The following is a 21,099-nucleotide window of genomic DNA, read 5'->3' as shown; positions in this document are numbered from 1 at the left end:
TATAGCTGAGTTGTACATTTCACCACCAAATGAGTTCCAGAAAAACATACCGCCTGGGCTGAGGGCCAGAACCCGGTCTTTCACCACTCCGCGTAAACCGAGTCAGCCAGATCCTGCCATCAGAAGGGGCTAGGAATCCAGGATCTACTTGGTGTTTCTTTGCCTAAAAGCAACAGTAGGAAGAGAGGAGGAAAACCGGAGGCTGGGCACCAGGCCTGGAAGGGCCTCTTACCAGCCAGCCCCCTGCCCCCTGGTGGTGGGCTTCCCTCCTGGCCCAAGTGGCATGCAGGAGGGTCACTCAGCAGTCCTCTTACTCCTCAGCTGAGGACGTCTGACTGAAAGAAGAGAGAATGAAATGCCAACTACAAGAAAAGGATTTTCCCTACTACCACTGAGGAACGCGCTTCTCATTAAACATAAAACCCACTGCTTTTCAGAGCGAGCCAGCACACTGTTCAAACCAAAACTAACGTTTTTTTTTCCCAGGGAGTGTGTCGTCGCTGATCCGCTCAGGTACTCTGCAAACCCCCGAATGCCCATCAGCTGCCCCGGGAAATAAGGGACACTGTGCAAACGCTCCAAAACTGGCAAGCACCTGGGCAGGGCCCGTCCTGTGAGGCCCGGCATGGAGGATGCGCCGTGGAGAAACAAGGCAGCACCGAGATCAGTATCACCGGCCTGGAGGTTTCTGGCCCTTGGGAGAGAGCAATGCCCAAGCCCTCCCCTGAGGGTCACTTCAACCTCAGCCTCTGCTGGCAGAGCAGGGTCATGCGCCTTTGACAGTGCCCTCCACAAGTGTAACTCTAGGTCCCAATCGGAGTCAGGCTGGAGGGAAGCCAGAAGCCACTTGGCTTGGGAATATGGTTTTTGTGTTTATCTTTGATGCTCCAGGAGTCCAGACTACTTCAGGTTAAATAATAATATACTCACAAGACTTGAGCACTAGAAAATCCTGTCTCCATCCGCTCAGTAAGGATGGGCATCTACTGTGTGGCAGTCACTAGGGTACCTCAGAAAACAAAGATCCATGCATTGGCAGAGCTCATGCTCTGCGGGCAGAGATGGAAAGTCAGACACATATGCAGCATATCAGGTGGTGATAATGAAAGAAAGCCATCCAGACAAGTGGGACAGGCAGAGGGAGTAGGGGTGGAGGATGGTCAGGGTCTCTCACTTTAAACGGGATGGTCAGAGAGGTAACACTTCACAGACCCGAGGAAAGTGGGGGAGCAAGCCACGTGGCCATCAGGGGAAAAGCGTCCCATGGGGAGCAACAGCACATGCAAAGGCCCTAAGGTAGAAGCATGCCTGAGAAAGAGAGGAGGCCAGTGTGACTGGAGCAGAGGACAAGGGGGATGGTAGGAGAGAAGCCAAAGTGAAAGCAGGGCCCGTGGAGGCCACTGTAAAGACTCTGGCCAAGGAGGGTCTTGAACAGAGAAGTGACATGATCTGCTCTGGGAACAGACTAGAAGGCAGGGGACAAGGGCAAAAGCAGGGAGACACTTCAGAGCTAGTGAAATAACCCAGGAGAAAGAAGACAGAGGTGTGGACCAGGGCGGGACCAGTGGCAGTGGTGAGAACGGTTGAATTCTGGCTCTACTTGAAGGTGGCACTGACAGGACATTCTCTGTGCAGGATACGAGTACGAGAAAGCAAGGAGTTAAGGATAAACCCAGGTTTGTGGCCTGAAAGATGGAGCCATCCAGTCTAGTTTCATTTTACATGAGGAGGAAACTGTAGCCCAGGGAGGAGAAAAGTCACGTCCAAGATCACACCACTTATTTCTGGGATTAGAACCAGCCCCTGAGCTGCAGCCCAGCGGGAGACATCGGTGAGCGCTGAGGTGACATCCAATGCCCTCCAGCTCCTCTCTGCTCTCAAGCTGCATTAAACAGCACCCCTCAGGGGCTGCCACTCCCCAGGCAGGTAATGTGAATGGGTAGCATGCTGGGGATCGGGGGGCTCAGGCCCTGCCCAGAGAGGGTGACCACAGGCCCTGGCTGTCATGTGAAAAAGCAGACCGGGTATGCTCAGAAATTCCCATTTTCCCCAGGAGAACCCCAAAATCTAGATTTTAACACAAAAATTCTCCATTTTTAAAAGGTGGCTCAATTGTTTAGTAACATAGGGCTGGCCAAGCAAATCTCATGGGCAGGCCAAGTTCAATCCACGCAGGGCACCAGTTCAGAGCCAGTCTCAAGACAGCCCACGACAGCTCTCGTTCACGCCTCCCTCCACCAGGGTCAGGGTTGGCAATAACTCTTTGGGCATAAGATGGCCTTTTATTCCATTTCTGAGCCCGCAGATGATATTTATGATCACAACAAATAGCTGGTAACTTCCAGCGTAATCTTAATGGACTTCCTCATTTGAGGAACATATCCTTGGTTTTAGGTTATTCTACGTGGAGTACTGAGATGAGCCCACTAGTACAGCCAAGAATTCAAAAACCTTTTTTTTTCAATTTTTTATTCAGGCAATGCTTGTTTATAACATTATATAAATTTCAGGTGTACATCATATTTCAGTTTCTGTGAAGACTACATCATGTTCACCACCCAAAGTCTAACTGCCATCTGTCACAGTACACATGTGCCCTTTTACCTCCAATACTATCCAACGATCCTTTCAAAGTTATATGGAGTATAACAGAGCCCTGCAAACAGTCGCCCAGGAAACAACGTATGCCAGCCAAGCATGGAAACGCCAGCACACTGGAACGTGTAAGGTTTGGGGACCAGCACCTGTTCCAGTCTTGCCAAAATAATCAAATTTAGAAATTACCAGACTTTCTTTATAACTTAAAGTTGTTTCCCCTTACTAGACAGGTGGGAGATACACACCACTCATGGCACTTAAAGGAAACACACTGGATGTGTCTGGTTTTTAGACATGGGAGTCAAGTCGCCCGTTTCAGAAGACTCATCAGAATTAGTCTGCTAAGATAACAGCCTCCTAGGACGTCCCCAAGTTAATTTTCTAGAATGCCAAGCGGCCCTCCTGCCCAGGCTCTCTCACTTGGCATTAAATATCTACCTTCCCTACATGCCATATGCTTTCTGCCCAACACCTATTTTCCGTGTTTGGTGCATTTGGCCATTTCGATGCTGTTGGTGTTAGTGAGACGCTCTTCAGCGCACGGCCACTATCCATACTGCCCGCCCCCCCCCCCCCCGCCACCCCTTTTCCCTTGGTATGCAATTTATAATGCACACACAGAGTCAGGAATAAATGCTATCTAAAGGTAACATCTCATTAGGTTGAAAGGCATGGACTGCCACCAGTCAACTGTTTCTGATGGGCAATTTCATATGGTTCAGCATGATAATAATTCTAAACAACCAAGAGGAACAGAGAATAACAGCCACCTGTAGACCAGTGCTGTCCAAGAGAACTTTCTGCCATGATGGAAATGATCTAAATCGGCATGGACCAACACACGGCTACTGAGCACTTGAAATGTGGCTAGTGTGACTAAGAAACTGACTTTTCAATTTGATTTCACTTTAATAGTTTCAAGTTGAAATAACTCTATGTGGCCACCATAATGGACGACACAGTTCTGCACGGCAGCTCCTTCAGACGGAACGAGTCTCACTCATTTGTATTTATAGCGTTTGAAGGCCCAGCACACAGGAGGCACTGGGAAAGAAATGAAATTAAAGTCCCTTCTTGCATCGCCACATTTTCAACTCACTCCCCACCTTCCTTCCACTGAAGCTCTTAATTTCGATCTTCTAGTTCCGTGTCCTCCCTCGGCGGTTACTGACCCAGCAAGCATGGAATTATACAGTCCTGTGGGCGAACATTCAGAAGGCCGTGGCCACACTGCCCAGGAGCTGGGCAACGGGAACTGGCCCGACATCCACCCGACCGGCTGGGCCTCCACATTCTCATCCACAGAATGGGAACAACCACACCTACTGTACAGAATGGGGTGGCTGCAAGGCCTGAAAACCTTAAAAACCAAGGTAGGTTCAGCTTCATTTATCCAATGAGCTAGTAACTGGATAACTAATGAGAATATTTTAACAGGCCTGGCAGTCAACCCCACTTAGTCAACATTTATCGTGTTGCAGGTCCAGGATGTACAGATGGATAGCACAGTTTGCATTCCTAATTCTGACTGACCATTACTTTTTTCTCTCAAAACAAGATTTTAGCAAAAACAAATTCTAGCGTCTCAAAAGTTGAGACTTTCTCATTAAGTGATTTGCATTCAACCACTTCAATGGAATTCGGTGCTGTATAATTATCGCTGCCTGTTGACTTAGGGCTCATTTCAGCAGAGAGTATAATTGTTCAAACGTGACTCAAGGATTTGGGATTTATTTAAAACTCTCCCATCACCAAAAAATATTCAGGTACCCAGGTACCACTCTAATTTCTGAACCCTCTTCAGATGTTCAGAGGCCGATTGCTAACTATGAAAGAAAAGAGTTCTGTTACAGCCTAATGCCTGTAGCTCTACCCACTGAACATCCTCTCTTCAAACCCCAAGACACCTTTCTTGTCCCCTCCCACCTTCAAGAGGCCCAGAAGCCCGGCACACCAGGTTTGCTCCTGCTCCATGTAAAGGGAAAACTTAATCTACAGGAGGTCTGCCCCCACCTTTCCTCTTTTGCTTACACACAGAGAGAGAAGTGGCATCTCCAGGACCTCAGAACCGGAAGCTTCTTTCTGGAAGGGAAACAGGTTGGCAGCCCATAGTGGGGCTGACCTTGGGAAAGTTCATAAAGGAACTGAGATGTCAGGACAGTAAACAGCATGCTGCAGGATCACCAAGACTTCTCTGGTGTCAGATTAACAGGAAGTTAAGATGACCAAGCACAGAGGGAAAGCATAAGGCAGGAGGGGGAGAATACGTGCTCCCGGATTGCACAGGGCTAGTGTAAAACGTGCAGCTGTCCCTCCTGGGAGTGCTGCACAGAAGACCTGGGTCTCAGGGACTCTCAGCAGCCGAGTTCTGAAGAGCTCTCTAGCCTGGGATGTGAGGCCCTACCGGACCTACTTCCCCAAACTCCAGAAGGAGCCATGCAGACGCCCTCACCCTGCAGGTTCCAGCGTCTGAGGCAAACGTGGGAGGCTCCCAAGAGCTTTCAAAGTTTCATTTCCTTGGTGCTTCCTAGTCTCTGCTGACCTCTGACTTCCAAGAGTTATTGCCAAACCGCCTTCTGTTTGCACAAGGTCCCAGTTAGTTCCAGCGCTTGCCTGGGAGGACCCTATTGTGAGTGGGTGGTATCTGCCTGGGAGGCTGTCTGGAACCTACTGTGAGTGGGTGGTACTATCTCCAGGCTATAGATAAGAAAACCAAGGTTCAGAGAGACTAAGGGACCCGCCCAGAGGGTCTGTAAGGGTGCCTGGGGGTGCAATCCAGACCCTGGGACTCCCAGAGCCCTGTATCTGCAGCAGGCAGGCTAGGACCAGACCCAGACTCCACCTCCCTCTCGTGCCCCGCGCGCCCCTAAAAACTCATCCTAACAGTTAAAGCCAACACCTGTTGACTACTCCCCACGTGTGCTGGGTCTTCCCGGCTTTTCTCTTAAGCAGAAATGCCCAGCAGCCCCGTTTTTCAGACGGGGAAGCAGACACCCGGAGTTAGCTTGGCTGAGGTCATCCCCGACAGAAGCCCACTCCCTTAACCAGGACACCATACCGACCTACCATTTATGATCTGTAACTTGAGGAAGGGTCCCCGAAGCTTCCCGGACTCCCCACTGCAAGAGCGGATCCAGCCCGCCCTCCCCTGCCCCAGGGCGCTTGGCCAGGGAGCCCGGCCGGCCGGGGCAAGCGCCAGGCCTGGGGCCAGCGCGCTTGGCCGGCCGGGCCGGAGGTGCCCGCTTCCGCCTGGCCTGGCACCGCCGGCCCATTCATCTTGGCGCAGGCGGGGCGGGCCGGCCCGGGGTGCCCCGTCCCCCCGCCAGGCGCCCTCGCGCCGGCTCCGCGCTGCCTGCCCGGGAAAACGGCGCCCCCGGCCCCGCCGCCAGGGGGAGCAGGGAGCCGCCTCTCGCACTCCGGGAAGTTGCCACCGCGGCGCCGGGCGTCCGGACCCCGGACCGCCCCGTCCTCGCACGGCGTCCCCAGCAGCCCCGCGTCCCGAGCCCGCCCCGTCGGGGGCCGCCCGACCCCCGAAGCGTCTCCGGGCCGCAGCCCGCAGGCGGGCGCACTCGGCCCTCGGGCCCCCCATTCATCCCGCCCTCCTCCCCCGGCCGGCCCCCGCCGCCTTCCGCCCGCCCCCCCCACCCCTCCAGCCCGGACTCCAGCCCAGCAACGTCATCCGGCCGCTTCCCGAAACTTAACCCTTTCCTCCGCCAGCTGTGCGCCGCCCCGCCCCGCCGCCAACTTTCTTCGCCCAACTTCGGAGCGCGCGGGCCGGCCCGACGGCCCAGCGGAGAGGGAGGGGTCGCCACGTCGCGCCGAGGGTCCCCCGATGGCGAGGGGCGTGGGGACCACACCGCGGGGCGCGCTCGGCCGACGCCCTTGCACGGGGTTCGGCCCGGCACACGCCCCCCAAGGTCCGACTCGACCCCGAGGGGCCGCGGCCGCTGTGACGGCGGGCGGCGCCGCCGGGGGAGGGGCCGCCCCGGAGACGTGTCACTCGCGGCGCGGCCGGCCCCGGCGCCCCGACGGCCCGGCCCGCGCGCCGCCGCCGCCGCCGCCGCCGCCGCTGCAGGGCCCGTTCAAGTTTCTCACCTGCAGCCAGAGACGCGGGAGGGAGAGCGAGAGGGCAGGAGCTGCCGCCGCCGCCGCGGAACCAGGAGAGAGGAGCCGGCCGAGCCTCCGCCGAGAAGCCGCCCCCGAGCAGCTGCAGGCACCGCGACCCCGACGCCGCCCGCCCCGTCCGCCGTCCGCTCCGGCCGCTCGCTCGCTGCGTGCGCGCGTGTGGAGTCGTGGCACTTTCTGCCTCGGAGCTGGCGAACGGCCCCCTCCGCCGGGATCGCCGCCTCCTACCTTCCCCACCCGGGCCAGCCATTCATCGAGCCGCCTCTCCCCATTGGCCCGAACCCCGCCACTCCGCCGGCCGCTGGCCAGTCAGAGCGCGGGTGGCCGAGCCGCGGCGGCGGCCATTGGGGGGAGAGGAGGGTCTCCGCCTCGGCCAATGGGAGAGGGGAGGAGCTGCGGGGAGCCGCGGGGGCGGGGCCTGGAGGGCGGGGCCGCGCGGCGCGGCGCTAGGCCGGCGCGGGGGCGGGGCGGGGCCGGAACGCCCCGCCAACGGGGGAGGGGGCCGCCGGCTCCCCCCACTCCGGGCCCGCGGCGGCGCCCGCGGCCGCTGATTCGGGGCCGGCTCCGTCCGGAGGGCAGCGGAAGGTTCGAATCCCGGCGACGCCAGGCCTGGGCCGCTGGGCTCGCCGGCCTGAGGTGGCGGGGGGTGTCACCCTGAGCACGGTTGCGCAACCCGCGAACAGCCGGAGAAAGGCTTTATTTAAAGCCAGCTAACTTACCCCGAAGCAGCGCCCCTCCGGGCCCCGGGTGTGGAGACGAGTTCTGCTGGGGGCCAGCCCAGGGAGGGCAAGTCCCTGCCTTCAAAGAGATTGCAATCAGCGCCAGAAAGAGTTTTCTTAAGTAAGTGGAGGAATTCGGGTGGAAAGGCCAGAAGGTGCGCAAGGAATTGAGGGTGGATGTCACTGCACCCATTTTTAGGGAAGATACGACTGTGAGAGTTGCTCATCCAAACCACGGCAGGGCAATAATTACAATCGACCTTATGGCGTTTCACTGCATGGAATGCGGACCCTGAGAGGGTCTGACCCAAGAAAATGCACCCATTTCCCAGAAAACTGAGCAAATGGTGCTTTTCCATTGCATGACGCCCCCCACCCCTGCCCCAGTATAAGCCAACATTCTGTCTTGATAGCCAAATAAGTCCTTCAATTAAGACAATTTTAAGCCTGGTTTTTTAACCATTATATCAGTGTCTCTTAAAGCTAAGTCTTTGAACTTGAGCCAAAGCCAGCTTCTTTGAAATTAAGGTTTCTGAGAGGCCAAAAGGGCTGCTGCAGCCTGGTCTTCCCCACACCCTCCCTGGCCCCTGTGGCTGCAGAGCCCTGTTCCCAATATCTACCTCTTGGACAGTTCCACATACCTCCTGTCTTGGCACTGACACTGTACTAGTCCTTAGAAAGACGGGGAAAATACAACCCGTCCTGAGGGAATAACGAGGGGCTGAGTTGAAATTAAACTGTTCATTCCTGTTTTTAATCTCAGAAGTTCCTTAGCACATTAATGATTAATCAGCAGGAATTAACCTGGATTAGCTTTCGACACTCAGTCTGTTTCCAGTGGTGAGCCCCAGCTTGAAGTAAAAGTCAGGAATCCCAGCTTCCCGGCTGCCTAGTTCTGACTGACCACCGGAAACCAGCCAGCGTCCCTGAACATGGGCTACTCCTCCAGGAGTGTCACTGCCCCCTCTGGGTTTGAGAGAGGAAATTCATTCATTCATTCACTCATTCATTCATTCATTGGTGTTTGTTGAGGGCCTGGTATTCACTACCAGGCTTGGCCAGCAGCTTAGTGTGACACACAGACCCAGTAAAGACCCCGCTGCCCTCGAGGGCCTTGCTGTGGGCAGACACCACCTTCATTATTCACTGTTTAGGTTTTCCCGGAAGCGGAGCCTGACAGGAGGGTTTGGGTTCAAGTGACTCACGTGGGGGATGATCACAGGAAACACTGGTAGAGAAGTGGGACGGGAAAGAGCTGACAGCACAATATCAAGCAAGTGACTGCTGTGGGCAACCAGGGCCAAGTATCGGGGGGCATGCCGGACCGTGTGGAACACACCCTGGAGATGTCCCATCTGAGGGGGGAGGAAGTCGGTTATTTACCCACTTACTCCCAGTCCTTGTTGGTTGATGGCTTCTTCTGGCAAAACTTTAACTGCCCGCCACACCCCGACAGCCAGGGAAAGCCTTCCAGCAGAGAGAAGCAGCTGCTTGCAGCAAGAAGCGCTTGGCAGAGGGTGAGGGTGCCTAGGGGGTCTGGGGGTCACCGTAGTGTCTTCCACACAACTGTGACCCACACCTGACACAGCACCTGCACAGAGTAGAGGCTCAGGAAATAGGTGTTCCATAAATATTGTTAAATTACAGGATTACAGAGTCCCTAAGAGTGAGGGGTGTTTACAAAAAGGGGCTCTCTGCCTGCTCCCTCCCATAATTTAATGTTTGGTTTGGTCTCTACACAACATACGTTTCAGTATGGAAGAGTGGCTGGCCTGAGCCTTCACCTGTCCTGCCCCCCTGCCCCTTGTCCAAACACCGAGAGGAGTCAGCCCCGACCCCTCCAATCCCCCCATCCCCACCCCTGTGCCTGTGGAACCCACCCTTGGCCCTGCTCAGCCTCATCAGCTCGTTTCAGCCTTGCACTCTCCCAGGATGTGTCTGGGAAAAAGCAGAACCACCCCAGGACTACATGGACAGGGGGTGCCTGTTGGGGGAGCAAAGGCCTTCCCCCAGGCTCAGAGCCCCGGGCCCTGTTGCATCTTCTACCGCAGGCCCGTATCTGCCAAATCACATAGCCTTTCATTGCGGGAGAGACATCCCACGGCACAGTCCAGCCTCCAGGTCCTGTCTGCTCAGGGCCAGGTACCAGGCTAGAGCCCAGCAATCAGGTCCCTGCCATTGCCGTCGGCAACAGTCCAGGGAGGGGCTGGCACGTGTGAACAGGTCATTTCAACACAAATGGGCAGTGCAGTCAGAGAGAGAAGCCCAAGGTGATGTGAGAGCCCACAGGCAGGGGCATTAACCCAGACTGGGGAGAGCTGAGGGGGTGACATCAGAAGCTCAAAAGAGAAGTGGGAGTTAGCGGGGCCAAAAAGCACGTGAAGGGTGCGCCTGGTGGGAGCACAGCTCAGGCAGAGGCCTGGCGATCCCAGGGAGCTTGATGCCCGAGGGGCAGCTGTCCGTGGTTGCATTTGCCAAGCTTGAGGGTGAAGGCGAGGGTAGCAAGACATGAGTCTCCAAAAGTGATCATCATGGGCATGAGGGCACTCTTTTGGGGTGATATAAATGCTCCATCTCTTGGTGATAGTGGTGGTTACGTGACTGTGGTAAAACTCATCAAATTATACACTCTTGATATGGGTGAATTTGGTTGTAAGCAAATTATACTTGGATCAACTTGACACAAAAAAAGGATGTATTGGGTTTTAGTTGTGTATTAAAAACAAATAGAGTGTTCTTATTGGGAAAAACTAAACATACAAGAATAATTAGCTAGTATGGTCCATTAACTCCTGACAGTGCTTTGCTTTCTATTACTAAATTGTGGATATTACTTTGAAAGAGAAGGCAGAAAGATGAGAATATGTTATCTCTTACAGTGTAAAAAGAGGTTTTGCTTTGTTAACAACCATGAAAGATGATAAATGACAAGCAGAATAAAGTGTCATGTGAAAAAAAAGCCACTATGACAATATATAATACTTTTAGGTCTTATCATGTGCCAGGCACTGTTTGAGATGCCCTGTCACTAGGTAAAATTATTTAACCCTCAGAACAACCTGATAATGGAGGTACAGTCATTATCTCCACTTTAAAGATGAGGAAACTGAGGCACAGAGAGGTTGAGTAGCCTGCCCAATGTTGCAGAGCTAGTCGGAAGAGGAGCATTTGGCTCCAGGGTCCATGAGCATAACCACTGCCTTGGGTGCCAGATCCTGGAAGTTGTGCTGTACCTGGGTTGGGGGGAGGGCGGGGGGCGGCGGCAGGGCGCAGAGGGGGAGGGGGGTGGCGAGACTGACTCTTGGTGGTGGCCACTCAGGGAAGGGTTTGTGATCCATGACACTGAGGTCAGTCCCTCGGCACTCTCTTTTGGGTGATTGAGATGCTCAGCTAGGTTGAGGACCCACTCCCTGGTTTGGGAGGCCATTGCAATAGTTCAGGTGACAAGGGCTTCAACGGGGCAGTGGCAGGAGTGGGAAGTGCAAGGGTCCTTTATGAGAAGGGTTTAGGAGGTGAAGTGGGTATGGCTTGGTGACCTCAGGGTGTCGGGGAAGGGAGGAGCCACCTGTGAGCTCCTGTTCCTGGCCTGAGTGACAGGGAGCGTGGTAGTGTCACTGCTGGGGCAGGACCCACAGGAGAATGAACAAGTGGCAGATGGATTTGGGGAGGATGTTGCCTGTTGTTTGGACATGTTGAAGTCGAGGAGCTGAGGGAAGTCCCGGTGGAGACACTGTTTCTGTGGGTCTGAAGCTCAGGGATTGAGGCTGGGGTGGGTAATACAGTTTGGAAACCTAAGCACACGAGTAGAGGTTCAAACCTTAAGGACAGAGATGATCATACCCAACATTTAGAGCTGGGAGCTGCATACAGATGGTGTGCAGGTAGCTAGAAGGGTGTGGTGGAGGACCCTGGGACCAGTTAGCAGGCTTTTGTAAGATTCTAGGCAAGAGATGGTTGATGCTGTGCTGGTAAATGTTTACCAATTGGCTGTCTGAGGTGGGGGACAGAAGGGTATCTCTAATTTATAGCATTTGCCAATTTCTGTGGTGTAAATACTCTCATCATAGCCAATTTCAAGCTACTGAGCCACTGAACACAAAGGTGGAAAGAAATTCACAGTAGCATACCATTATATACCATATAGATAGAACAGACATAAATAACCTCAAGGGCACGCATAATAGTAAAACGTAGTAAAATAATTAAGAAATAATGAGTTTCAGTATTTTTTACCTTTGTTTTTAATGTAATCTATTTCACTGTAAGTTTGTATAATTAAATTTTTAATGACTGTGTTTAACAAATTGCTCGAAAAATTCCTAAAAATGTAATAATCAGCTCTTATGAGCCAGCTGGCTTCTTTACACTACTGAATATAACAGTCATCTGGATTGGAGTGGAGTGCGTGTGTGTGTGTGTGTGTGTGTGTGTGTGTGTGTGTGTAAGAGAGAGAGGGATTGAGAGAGAGAGAGATCCAACAGGATTTGAAAATGTTAGGAAAATGAAACCGTGCATGTTTCTGTTGACATTTCTGCACACATCTCACTCCTGTCTGAACTGTGGGTCAGTGGCTTTATCTGATGCATCAATATGTTCCCTGAACACCCAGCCCTATGCCTTGATTCTGGAAAAACTCGCCTTAGGTTGTGTCTCCCCAGAAGAAGAGCTCGAGAAGAAGATTTGAGTGAAAGCAGTTTATTTGGAAGGTGGTTCCAGGAATCACCAGGAAGGCAGTGGAGAAGGGAGACAGGGGAGGGAAGGCAGCCAACAAACAGTGCATCGTCAGCAGGTTTCTGTTCTGGGCAACTGAAGCCGAATCCCATTGAGAAACTCTGGGAGACAGCGTGGCATATGCCTCAGAGTTACTTACCCAAACGGAGACGCGAGGAGGCTGGAGGACTTATTCACTAGCTCCTATCCATCACGGGTTGAAGGCTGCTCCTGGCGTTTCCAGCCCACCCCCGAGAGAAAGCCCAGAGGAAGAAGGTCGCTGGGTTTGCAATCAGAGGCTGTTGAATATGCCTAGGAATGGCAGAGGGGTTGTGAGCAGGGCACCAAGAGTGTAGGTCCATAGCTCATAATATTTCTTGAATGAATAAGCAAACGAATGAATGAATGTGGGGCACTTTCAGCTCCTTTAAACACAAATTTAGGTTTAAAGGTTTTTTTTTCAAAAAAAAAAAAAAACCTTCCTGTTTTCCATTTATGATTGTGACATAAAGTGTGCTTTTTTTTGTTTTTAATTTTTTTTTAAGGTTGGCACCTGAGCTAACATCTGTTGCCAGTCTTTTTTTTTCCTTCTTCTTCCCAACCGCCCCCCCCCCCCCCCAGTACATAGTTGTGTATTCTAGTTGCGAGTGCCTCTGGTTGTGCTGTGTGGGACGCTGCCTCAGTGTGGCCTGATGAGCAGTGCCATGTCCGTGCCCAGGATCCGAAACGGCGAAACCCCTGGAGGCTGACGTGGAGCCCGCGAGTTTAACCACTTGGCCACGGGGCCAACCCCTAGAGTTTAAAAGTTTTAAAACAGAATGCAGATCCTTCCACTCCACAGCACATTTATTGTATACTTTTGCAAAATCTAGAACAGAAAACCTATGCTATCCCAGACGATTTAAATTCTGCAGCAGTGATACTTGAAAAAAGAAAAAAATCTCTGTAGATAGACTATAGTAACTGTCAAAAAGAAAACTTACTCAAAGAAAATACATGGTAAGCATGAACTCAAATTACCAGTTTTTATGGTTACTAGCGATCATAAGAGATAACCGGGGTAAGAATGTTTGGTTTGTTGGATGGGTGAGTTTGGAAGTGAGCTTGGAGATAGGAGCTTTTGCAAAAATGGCAGTTGACCCAGTGGCTGGTTATAAGTGAGTCCCCAAAGAAAACTGGGGAAAAAAGTAGATGAATGATGTTGTCTGGCACCTTCCTGTCTCTTAAGTGCTTTGCAAATGATCCTTACTATAACCATGAGAGGAAAAGCATTGTTATTGTTATCCTCAGTTTAGGTGAGGCAGCTGACGTCAGAGAAGTGCAGTAACTTGCTCAAGAAATAAGCCTCGCAGACTCCAAAAATGGCGTCTTTCCATGACACATCCCTCTGCTTCCCCCACAGAAACATCAGTGGGGAAATGAGCAGGTATAACGGACCCTACACGAGTTAATGAAACCTTGCTCCTTTCTACTGTCCTTCCAGGCCTCCATGCATCTCCCACTCAGCCTACTCCTTGGATAACAGTGAGTGCTAGGTAGGCTGTCAAAAATGTTTTAATTGAACTGAAGGCACCATCCAGTTGTACTGTCCAATAATACCATCCTAGGAATTCTGGAATCTTACCTACCTCTCTGTCTCAGACAGGAGGTACCAGTCATGAGAACGCCCTGAGGTCAGCCTGGCATGGCTCGATGCCACACACTGGACATCTTGGGACAAAATCTGAAGGCCTTTGAGTTAGAAGGCACAATGGGGCTCAACTTTCTGTCCCTGAGCAGACAGCATCCTTAACTAGCCTAGCTAGTTGGACATCTTGGATCTTCTCTAAGATTACCAGCAGTGAAGAACTCAGGACTCCAGACTTTATCCTCCGTTCCTGGTTTACTTTGCTCATTCATTCATTCAATAAATATTTATGGAGGACTCCTGCATGCTAGGTTCGAAGAATTCAACAGAAAACAAGACAAATAGGACCTTATGCTCAATGAGCTTATAGTCTGGTAGAGATGGGGGAAGGCAATTAATAATTCATTAGACTAACATTCAGCTTGTGGTTAGTGCTCCAAAGTAAATAGAGTGAAATAGTATACAGGAACTGTGAAAGACCTAACTGTCTTCTTTTTCCTCTCTTTCCAGTCCATCCTGCTCCCTTTTAGCACACTTAGCTTTTCAAAACCACTCCTTCCATCTTGCCTTGCCTCCCCACCATCTCAAGTCTCTGTTCTCTGCCTGACTTCTGTGGAACCCCGGAGCCTGGCGCCCCCTTACTTTGCCAAGCTCCACCTATTCCTGTCTGTGCCCACCCTGTGCCCCTGCCCAGAGCACACTCCTCCCCCATCTTGAGCCGTCCCCACACACTCCACGTTTTAAGGGCTGCCTTTGGTCATCCATTCTGGAATCAGACACTCAGTGTGCCAGGTCCCCTCTTGGGGGGGGAGGTGCAAAGTTGGATGGAACTTGGTTTCTCTCTGCCCTTGAAGAGCCCACAGAACTGCTTCCTCCACAAAACCTCTCAATACATTTTTCCCCACCATTGGCTCCATTTAGAGGCCACCCCAGCACAACTGGGCCTCAGAGTTCACTGGTAGGTTCTGTGTACAGGAATTATGATTCTTCAACAATGATAAAAGCTTTAAAAGGCCTGAGTCGTACTTTTTTCCTTCTGAATTCCCTGTGATTTCCAGTTCTGCAAGGAGCTGCTTTTAGCTCTGGGAAGTCCTTTCTTACGTCTATCTTAAATTACTGCTACCTCACTGTGTACTTACTTCTTAAAGTCTTATTCTTCTTGGCTTTAGGGCAGAGCTAAGGCACCCCGCTCAACGCTGCGTGTCTGCTAAGCACTCACGGAGTGCGTGTCAGTTGATAGGAAGTGCCTGGCACTTAAAATCGTTATTCTATCCCCTCCGACTGAAAAACTGCAGCTCCTTAAACCTTTCTTCAAAGTCTTCTCCCCAACCACTTAATCATTGTGTGACTCTTCTCAAACTCTGTTAATCAGCTTAAAAAAAAAAAAAAATCAGTGGGAGGTTTGAAGAAGGTCTTTAAACCAAAAGCAATAAAGAAAGTATAACAAAATCCAGACAGGGCCTGCCAGGGCGACTGAGTTCAGCTCTCTGCCTTTGGCCTGGCAGCCGCACGACCAGCTAGTAGATCAAGCAGACTGTCTTGGCTGGGCACAACTGTCCAGCCTCCCATCTGAATGTGTGTTGCAGAAAAATTAGATTTAGAGGGAGGAGAACTTAGCTTGTAGCCCCATCGACACTTCTTCAGACTGCTGATGGCCACTGGGTCAGAAAAATCCAGGCCTGGGCAGGATTTAGTTAGTTGGTATAATTTTGGGAACTTTTGTTTCTTCCAGTGTCATTTTGTTGTGAGTCCACAGACCCTCACAGAGTTTAGGTGCCATCTGTATGTGTGGGAGTGTGTGTGTGTGAGAGAGAGAGGGAGATGCACGCAGACTAATTCACACTAAAGTTTTACTGACTTACTATGCAATGACTCTAAAACATTTTCACCAAACTGCCTCTAATGGCAGGGGAGAGAGAGGGTGGACCCTGAAGACTGGGGCCTCTGGCCTCTAAAGCATCTGTATCAGGAAAGCATTAAAATTTATAGTAGAGATCCATGTGGGGGCTGGCCCGGTGGCGCAGCAGTTAAATTTGCACGTTCCGCTTCAGCAGCCCAGGATTCGCCAGTTCGGATCCCGGGTGCAGATATGGCACCGCTTGGCAAGCCATGCTGTGGCAGGCGTCCCACGTATAAAGTAGAGAAAGATGGGCACGGATGTGAGCTCAGGGCCAGTCTTCCTCAGCAAAAAGAGGATTGGCAGCAGATGTTAGCTCAGGGCTGATCTTCCTCAAAAAAAATAAAAGAATCAAGGGAGTGCTTTTCCTGTATGACCCACCTACAAACCTAGATTAAGCTTCTTGGAGGGAGGCCTCACCCTCCTTCTGCAGAGCACTAAACACACCAGGGCCTACAGAAGTGTTTTCTTTCTTTCAGGCACGCACAGAAATTAATGAGCTCCATCTTTGGCATGGATTAGAAAATTCCGCTGTGGCGTTGGCAGGGCTTACGCCGGCACCAGAACATTAAAGAAACCTCGCATTGAGGGCTACGAAGAACAAAGGTAAGGACTAACGGATCGGGCCTGTTTCCTTGTTCACAGTCAGGAAAAGGAGGGAAAGGAGAAAGGAAGAGGCGCCTGGCTGGGAGAGGTGTGTCCAGCCGAGGGAGGGACTTTCCTCGAGCTGTTCTCAGACCGTCAGTCTCTGCAGGCAGCACAATGCCCTCCCTGTTCCCCGTGCCCTCACGACGCTGTGGCAGACTTGGAGCCTTACCTGGCACAGCGTCAGTGGCAAGCATTCAGCGCTGTGGCCACCGGGCACATCTTGGGCAGATTCCTTCACCCACGGGGGTGGGTTCCCACTCTCAGCAGAGGTGGGAGCCAGCTGCGTTTGCCTCGCAGTCTCTTGTTTTTGGGGAACAGTCGGCAGACTGAACTGAATAAATACACCATGTCACCTAGCGATCCATAAGTATTTGTTCGTCATCCAGTCAACGACTTTTGAGCACCTACCGTGATCGAGATCCAGCAGTGAAGACAACAGACATAGACCCTCTACATAAGCAGGTTTGGGATGGGAGGTGGACAATCAGCATTAAACAAATAAACAAAATAATTTCAGGTACTAATAAAACAGGATGATGAGATAGAAAATGATAATGAGGAGCAGGCTATTTTAGGATGCTTAGGTAAAGCCTCAAGTGACATTACAGCTGAAATGTGAATCACCTGAAGGAAGATGGGAACTCAAAAATCTAGGCAGAAGGAATAGCATGTGCAAAGGTCCTGAGGTGGGAACATGTTTGACAATTTCAGGGAACTGAGTGAAAGCTGGTGAGGAAGTAGTGGTAATGAGCAAAGTGTAAAGAAAGGCAGGGACCAGACTTATTATGAGCAACATCACATCTAATGCTGCAAAGTGTGTTACAGTTTGCAGAGGGCTTTGAACACACACTATCTCAATTCTGTCATCCAACAACCCAATTAAATAGAGAACGAAACAAGCTCAGGAGGTCACTTCTTCAAGGTCACAAAACTAGGAAGTAGTGGGACAGGGACTCTGACCAAGACTCTGTTTACACAACTCCAGAGGGTGGTCTCCATGCAGGGGAGGGTGCCATTTGTATCATTCCTTGGAGTTTGTGCAGTGCACAGCCTGGGCCACTGTATGCAGTGACCCTGTGCCAGCTCAGGTCTATTTTCCCCAAATTTCTATGTTTCTTTTCTGTTCTAGGAGATGTTGGCAATACAAAGAATAAAGATATTATTCTGAATCTTGGTGAGCACATGATATAAAGAGAAACGATATATGAAAAGATGGTGGCTGATGTAAGAAAGTATTTGTTTCTGGCAAGGACATTACAGATAACTTAGTAGGGGATGTGAGATTTGAGCCTGGCTTGAAGATTTAGATTGGTGGATACGCAGGAAAAAAGTCCATAGGACTTCATCACACAAATGTGCACTAAAAACGTAGTGTGTCATAAACCACCATAAGCGCTTGCTTCCAGCAGCTTGTGATTTAAAAAAAAAAAGAATATTTATTATTCTATCACTATGCCTTAAAATTCACGCATTTTAAGTGTGCAGGTAGATGAGTTTTGACAGATGTGTGCGCTGAGCGACCACCACTGTGATAGAGCTCTGGAACATCTCCTTTACACGACAAAGTTCTCTGTGTCCCTTCACCCACTGCCCTGGCCCCTCCTCCAGGCAGTCCCTGGGCTTATCTCTGCAGCCATAGTCTCACTTTGTCTGTTCCAGAACGTCGTATAAATAGAACCAAGTGTGTACTCTTTTGTGTCCAGCCTCTGTCGCTCAGTGTGTTTTGAGGTTTATTGTGTTGTCATGTATGTACCAGTAGCTTGTTTCTTTTCCTTGCTGGGTAATAGTCCGTTATAATAATAGACAAGAGTTTGTTTCTTCATTCTCCTGTTAACAGACATCTGGGCTGTTTCCGGCTTGGGAGTGTCACGAGTGAAGCAGCTGTGAACATTCTTGTCCGATTGTGGAGATGTTTTCATCTCTCTTGGGTAAACACCCAGGGGTGGAAGTGCTGGGTCATAGAACAGGTCTGGACCACCAAGCGATTTTCCCCAGTGGTTGTGACATGTTACAGCACACGGGGTTTCAGTTATTCCACGTCCTCACCAGCACTTAGTGTGGCTGCTCTTTTTGGTTTTATCCTTGCTCCTGAGTGTGTGGTGGTTTTCATTTGCGTTCCTCTGACCACTAGTGATGTTGAGCAGTTTTTCACAGGCAAGTGTTTTCATAGTTGTAATTCTTTGTATTCTCTGCTTTTCAAATTTATACTGAATGTGACCATTCTTTTGTTACTCCATAGCCTTCATGACCATTATATTAAGGGCTCCTAATATTCCAACAAGGGAATTCTCTACAATTTATTTAATCATTCCTCTATTAGACATTTAAATTATTTCCAGTTTCCCACATTTCTAAATAACACTGAGATTAACGTGAGAGTGTATATATTTCTCCCCATATTTTAGGTTATTCCCTTTAAATTAATCACAAAAATAAAAGGATTGACTCAGGGCATTTTTGTGGCCTTGGCAGTGTGAAACACAAGGTGGACGTTTAGCCCACTGGTCTTCAAAGGCACGGTGCAGGACCCTGTCACGCTCTGCGCAGAGGGCTCCCGCTCCCGCCCCTTCGGTGAAGGTGGTCCTTTTCTCTAGAGGCCTAGCTAATGGCTGCTTTGTAACTAATTATTTTTTGAGTCCTGGGTAAAGCTGAAAAGGTTAATACTGTTATTGACACAATGCTCCAGCCCTGGAGGCTTCGTTCTCCCTCTAGCCAAGTTAAAATAAGGAGAAAGAAGAACTCTGGGGGGCCCTGTTCCCTGAGAAGGACCTGTGCAGGTGCGCAGCCAAGCAGCACTTGGGTCCATTCAGTGGCAGCCCCAGAATTTCTGTAGATGAAACGTCTGATTGAAGCCAGGCTGGAATGTGACTTGAGTGTTTTTGGGCTGTGCACATTTGGATTGTGTGTTTGTGTGGGGGGGCTCTGGGAGGACCGAGGAGGACGAGGAGGAGTATGTGGGAGGAGTTGGGGGGACTAAGGCCCCTTGCAGAGGCACCTGAGGAGAGGGGTTAACTCTGTGTGGGCTGAGGCTGTGCATGGCCATTGCATGGGGGTGGGCGCCTTGGAAAGCATATTAATCCTATCAGGCCAGGAGAGAACCTTATTAATCCCTCTCCAAGCATCCAATTGCCCCCAAACCTGCCAAGAGCCATATTTTATATGGTGCCGGGTCCACCTCCGAATTCCTATTTCAGGAGGAATTTGCATAACAAATCAGTCTCCTGCAGGCACCATATTCAGGCCTACCTGTATGGAAGGAAAGGCCTTCGGGCCAGGTTGCCAGGCCCCTTCTCCCCTTCCCCTTCTCCCCTTCAGCTGAGCTCCTGCACTTCCTCAAGTTGCCCTTGACGACACTCCAAAGGGCAAGCAGCGGAACGGCCTCCATCTGTCCTGAGACCTGACACTCACCAGCAATTCCTTTATTTTTTCTTTTTTTTTAAAAGATTGGCACCTGAGCTAACAACTGTGGCCAATCTTTTTTTCTGCTTTCTCTCCCCAAATCCCCCCCCAACCCCGGTACATAGTTATATATCTTAGTTGGAGGTCCTTCCACTTGTGGCATATGGGACGCCGCCCCAAAGTGGCCTGATGAGCAGTGCCATGTCTGTGCCCAGGATCCAAACCAGCAAAACCCTGGGCTGCCACAGCGGAGTGTGCAAACTTAACCACTCAGCCATGGGGCCGGCCCCCCCCCCTTTTTTTTATTGTGGTAACATTGGTTTATAACATTATATAAATTTCAGGTTTACATCATTATATTTCAATTTCTGTGTAGATTACATCATGTTCACCACCCAAAGACTAATTAGAATCTATCACCACACACACACACACCACACACACACACACACACACACACACACACACACACACACACACACACACACACACACACACACACACACACGTGCCCATCACCCCTTCGCCCTTCTCCCTCCCCCTTGCCCTCTGATAACCACCAGTCCAGTCTCTTCACCAGAAATTCCTGATTGTGCTAAGCCACAGTACAGTCTTTCCCCCTCTAAATGTGAGCTTATCAAGGACAAAAACCTTTCCGTAGTCATGATGTCTTAGTTTGGGTTCTCCCAGAAGCAGACCCTGAAATGAGAATTCAAGTGCAAGTCGTTTATTTAGGGGGTGATCCCAGGAAAATCTGACCAGGGGAGTGAGGACGTGAGCCAGGAGAGGGAGGGCAGAAAGATAGGGTGTGTTTTCAAGCCAGTTACCACTGTGGGCAACTGAGGCTCAGTCCTGTGACGGCCTCTGAGAGATGGTCGAGAGCACGCCTCCAAGTTACCACACCTGGGAGGAGGCAGCTGGGGTCTTTATCCCCCAACCACTAACAGTCTTGGTTGAGGATGTTCCTGGGGAGACTTCAATTCCGGGCCTTGCAGCTGCACTGCCTGCAGGCTGGGTGCGCTCCAGCAGCTGGAAAAAGCCCCCAAGCAAAGAAACACAGGTGCTGGCATCTGGAAGTCAGGCTACCTTTGTGCACTGAAGTAGTAAAGCCAAGAGTCTATGGGCCGCGTGTGGACAACGTCTGCAGCACGGTGACAAGCAGATGCTCAGTAAAGCAGGCTGGTTGAACCCAGAGGCCTCAGCTAGCTTTGGCTCCAACGCTATAGCTCCTGTTTATTCTCCAGCAACCCCTGAACGCTGCCATTAGCCAGCAGCGCCATTTTAGGATCAAACCCAGGAGCCCAGTGCCCCTTACACTTTTGAGCAGTGCTTCTCAAGGTGTAGTCCCGGGACCAGCAGCAGCAGCAGCCCCTGGG

General features: G+C 51.0%; 2 protein-coding genes across 6 annotated transcripts in view; one reads left to right on the top strand and one right to left on the bottom strand.

Moving 5' to 3' along the window:
• Positions 1 to 6,825, bottom strand: part of RRBP1 (ribosome binding protein 1) — a 61,820-nt gene extending 54,995 nt beyond the window's left edge. For 2 of the 4 annotated variants that reach the window (XM_070589533.1, XM_070589535.1), the window contains exon 1: positions 6,694 to 6,825. Coding sequence is in view for 2 of the 4 variants with exons in the window: in XM_008525373.2 (XP_008523595.2) it covers positions 5,665 to 5,667 (3 nt within the window). In the remaining 2 variants the exon portion in view is untranslated. Of the gene's footprint in view, positions 1 to 5,664; positions 5,995 to 6,693 lie in introns of those variants that run through there. The other 2 variants (XM_008525373.2, XM_070589534.1) reach the window with 1 other exon arrangement.
• BANF2 (BANF family member 2) overlaps positions 6,412 to 21,099 on the top strand; it is a 45,631-nt gene continuing 30,943 nt past the window's right edge. The window contains exons 1-2 of one of the 2 annotated variants that reach the window (XR_011531197.1): positions 6,412 to 7,563; positions 16,156 to 16,282. The gene's annotated coding sequence lies outside the window, so the exon portion shown is untranslated. Of the gene's footprint in view, positions 7,564 to 16,155; positions 16,283 to 21,099 lie in introns of those variants that run through there. The other variant, XM_070589536.1, reaches the window with a different exon arrangement.

Source organism: Equus przewalskii, chromosome 21, assembly GCF_037783145.1.
Source record: "Equus przewalskii isolate Varuska chromosome 21, EquPr2, whole genome shotgun sequence".
In the NCBI taxonomy this organism is placed as follows: Eukaryota; Metazoa; Chordata; class Mammalia; order Perissodactyla; family Equidae; genus Equus; species Equus przewalskii.
Note: the sequence above shows the minus strand (reverse complement) of the source record. Positions and strands in the feature narration are given on the sequence as shown.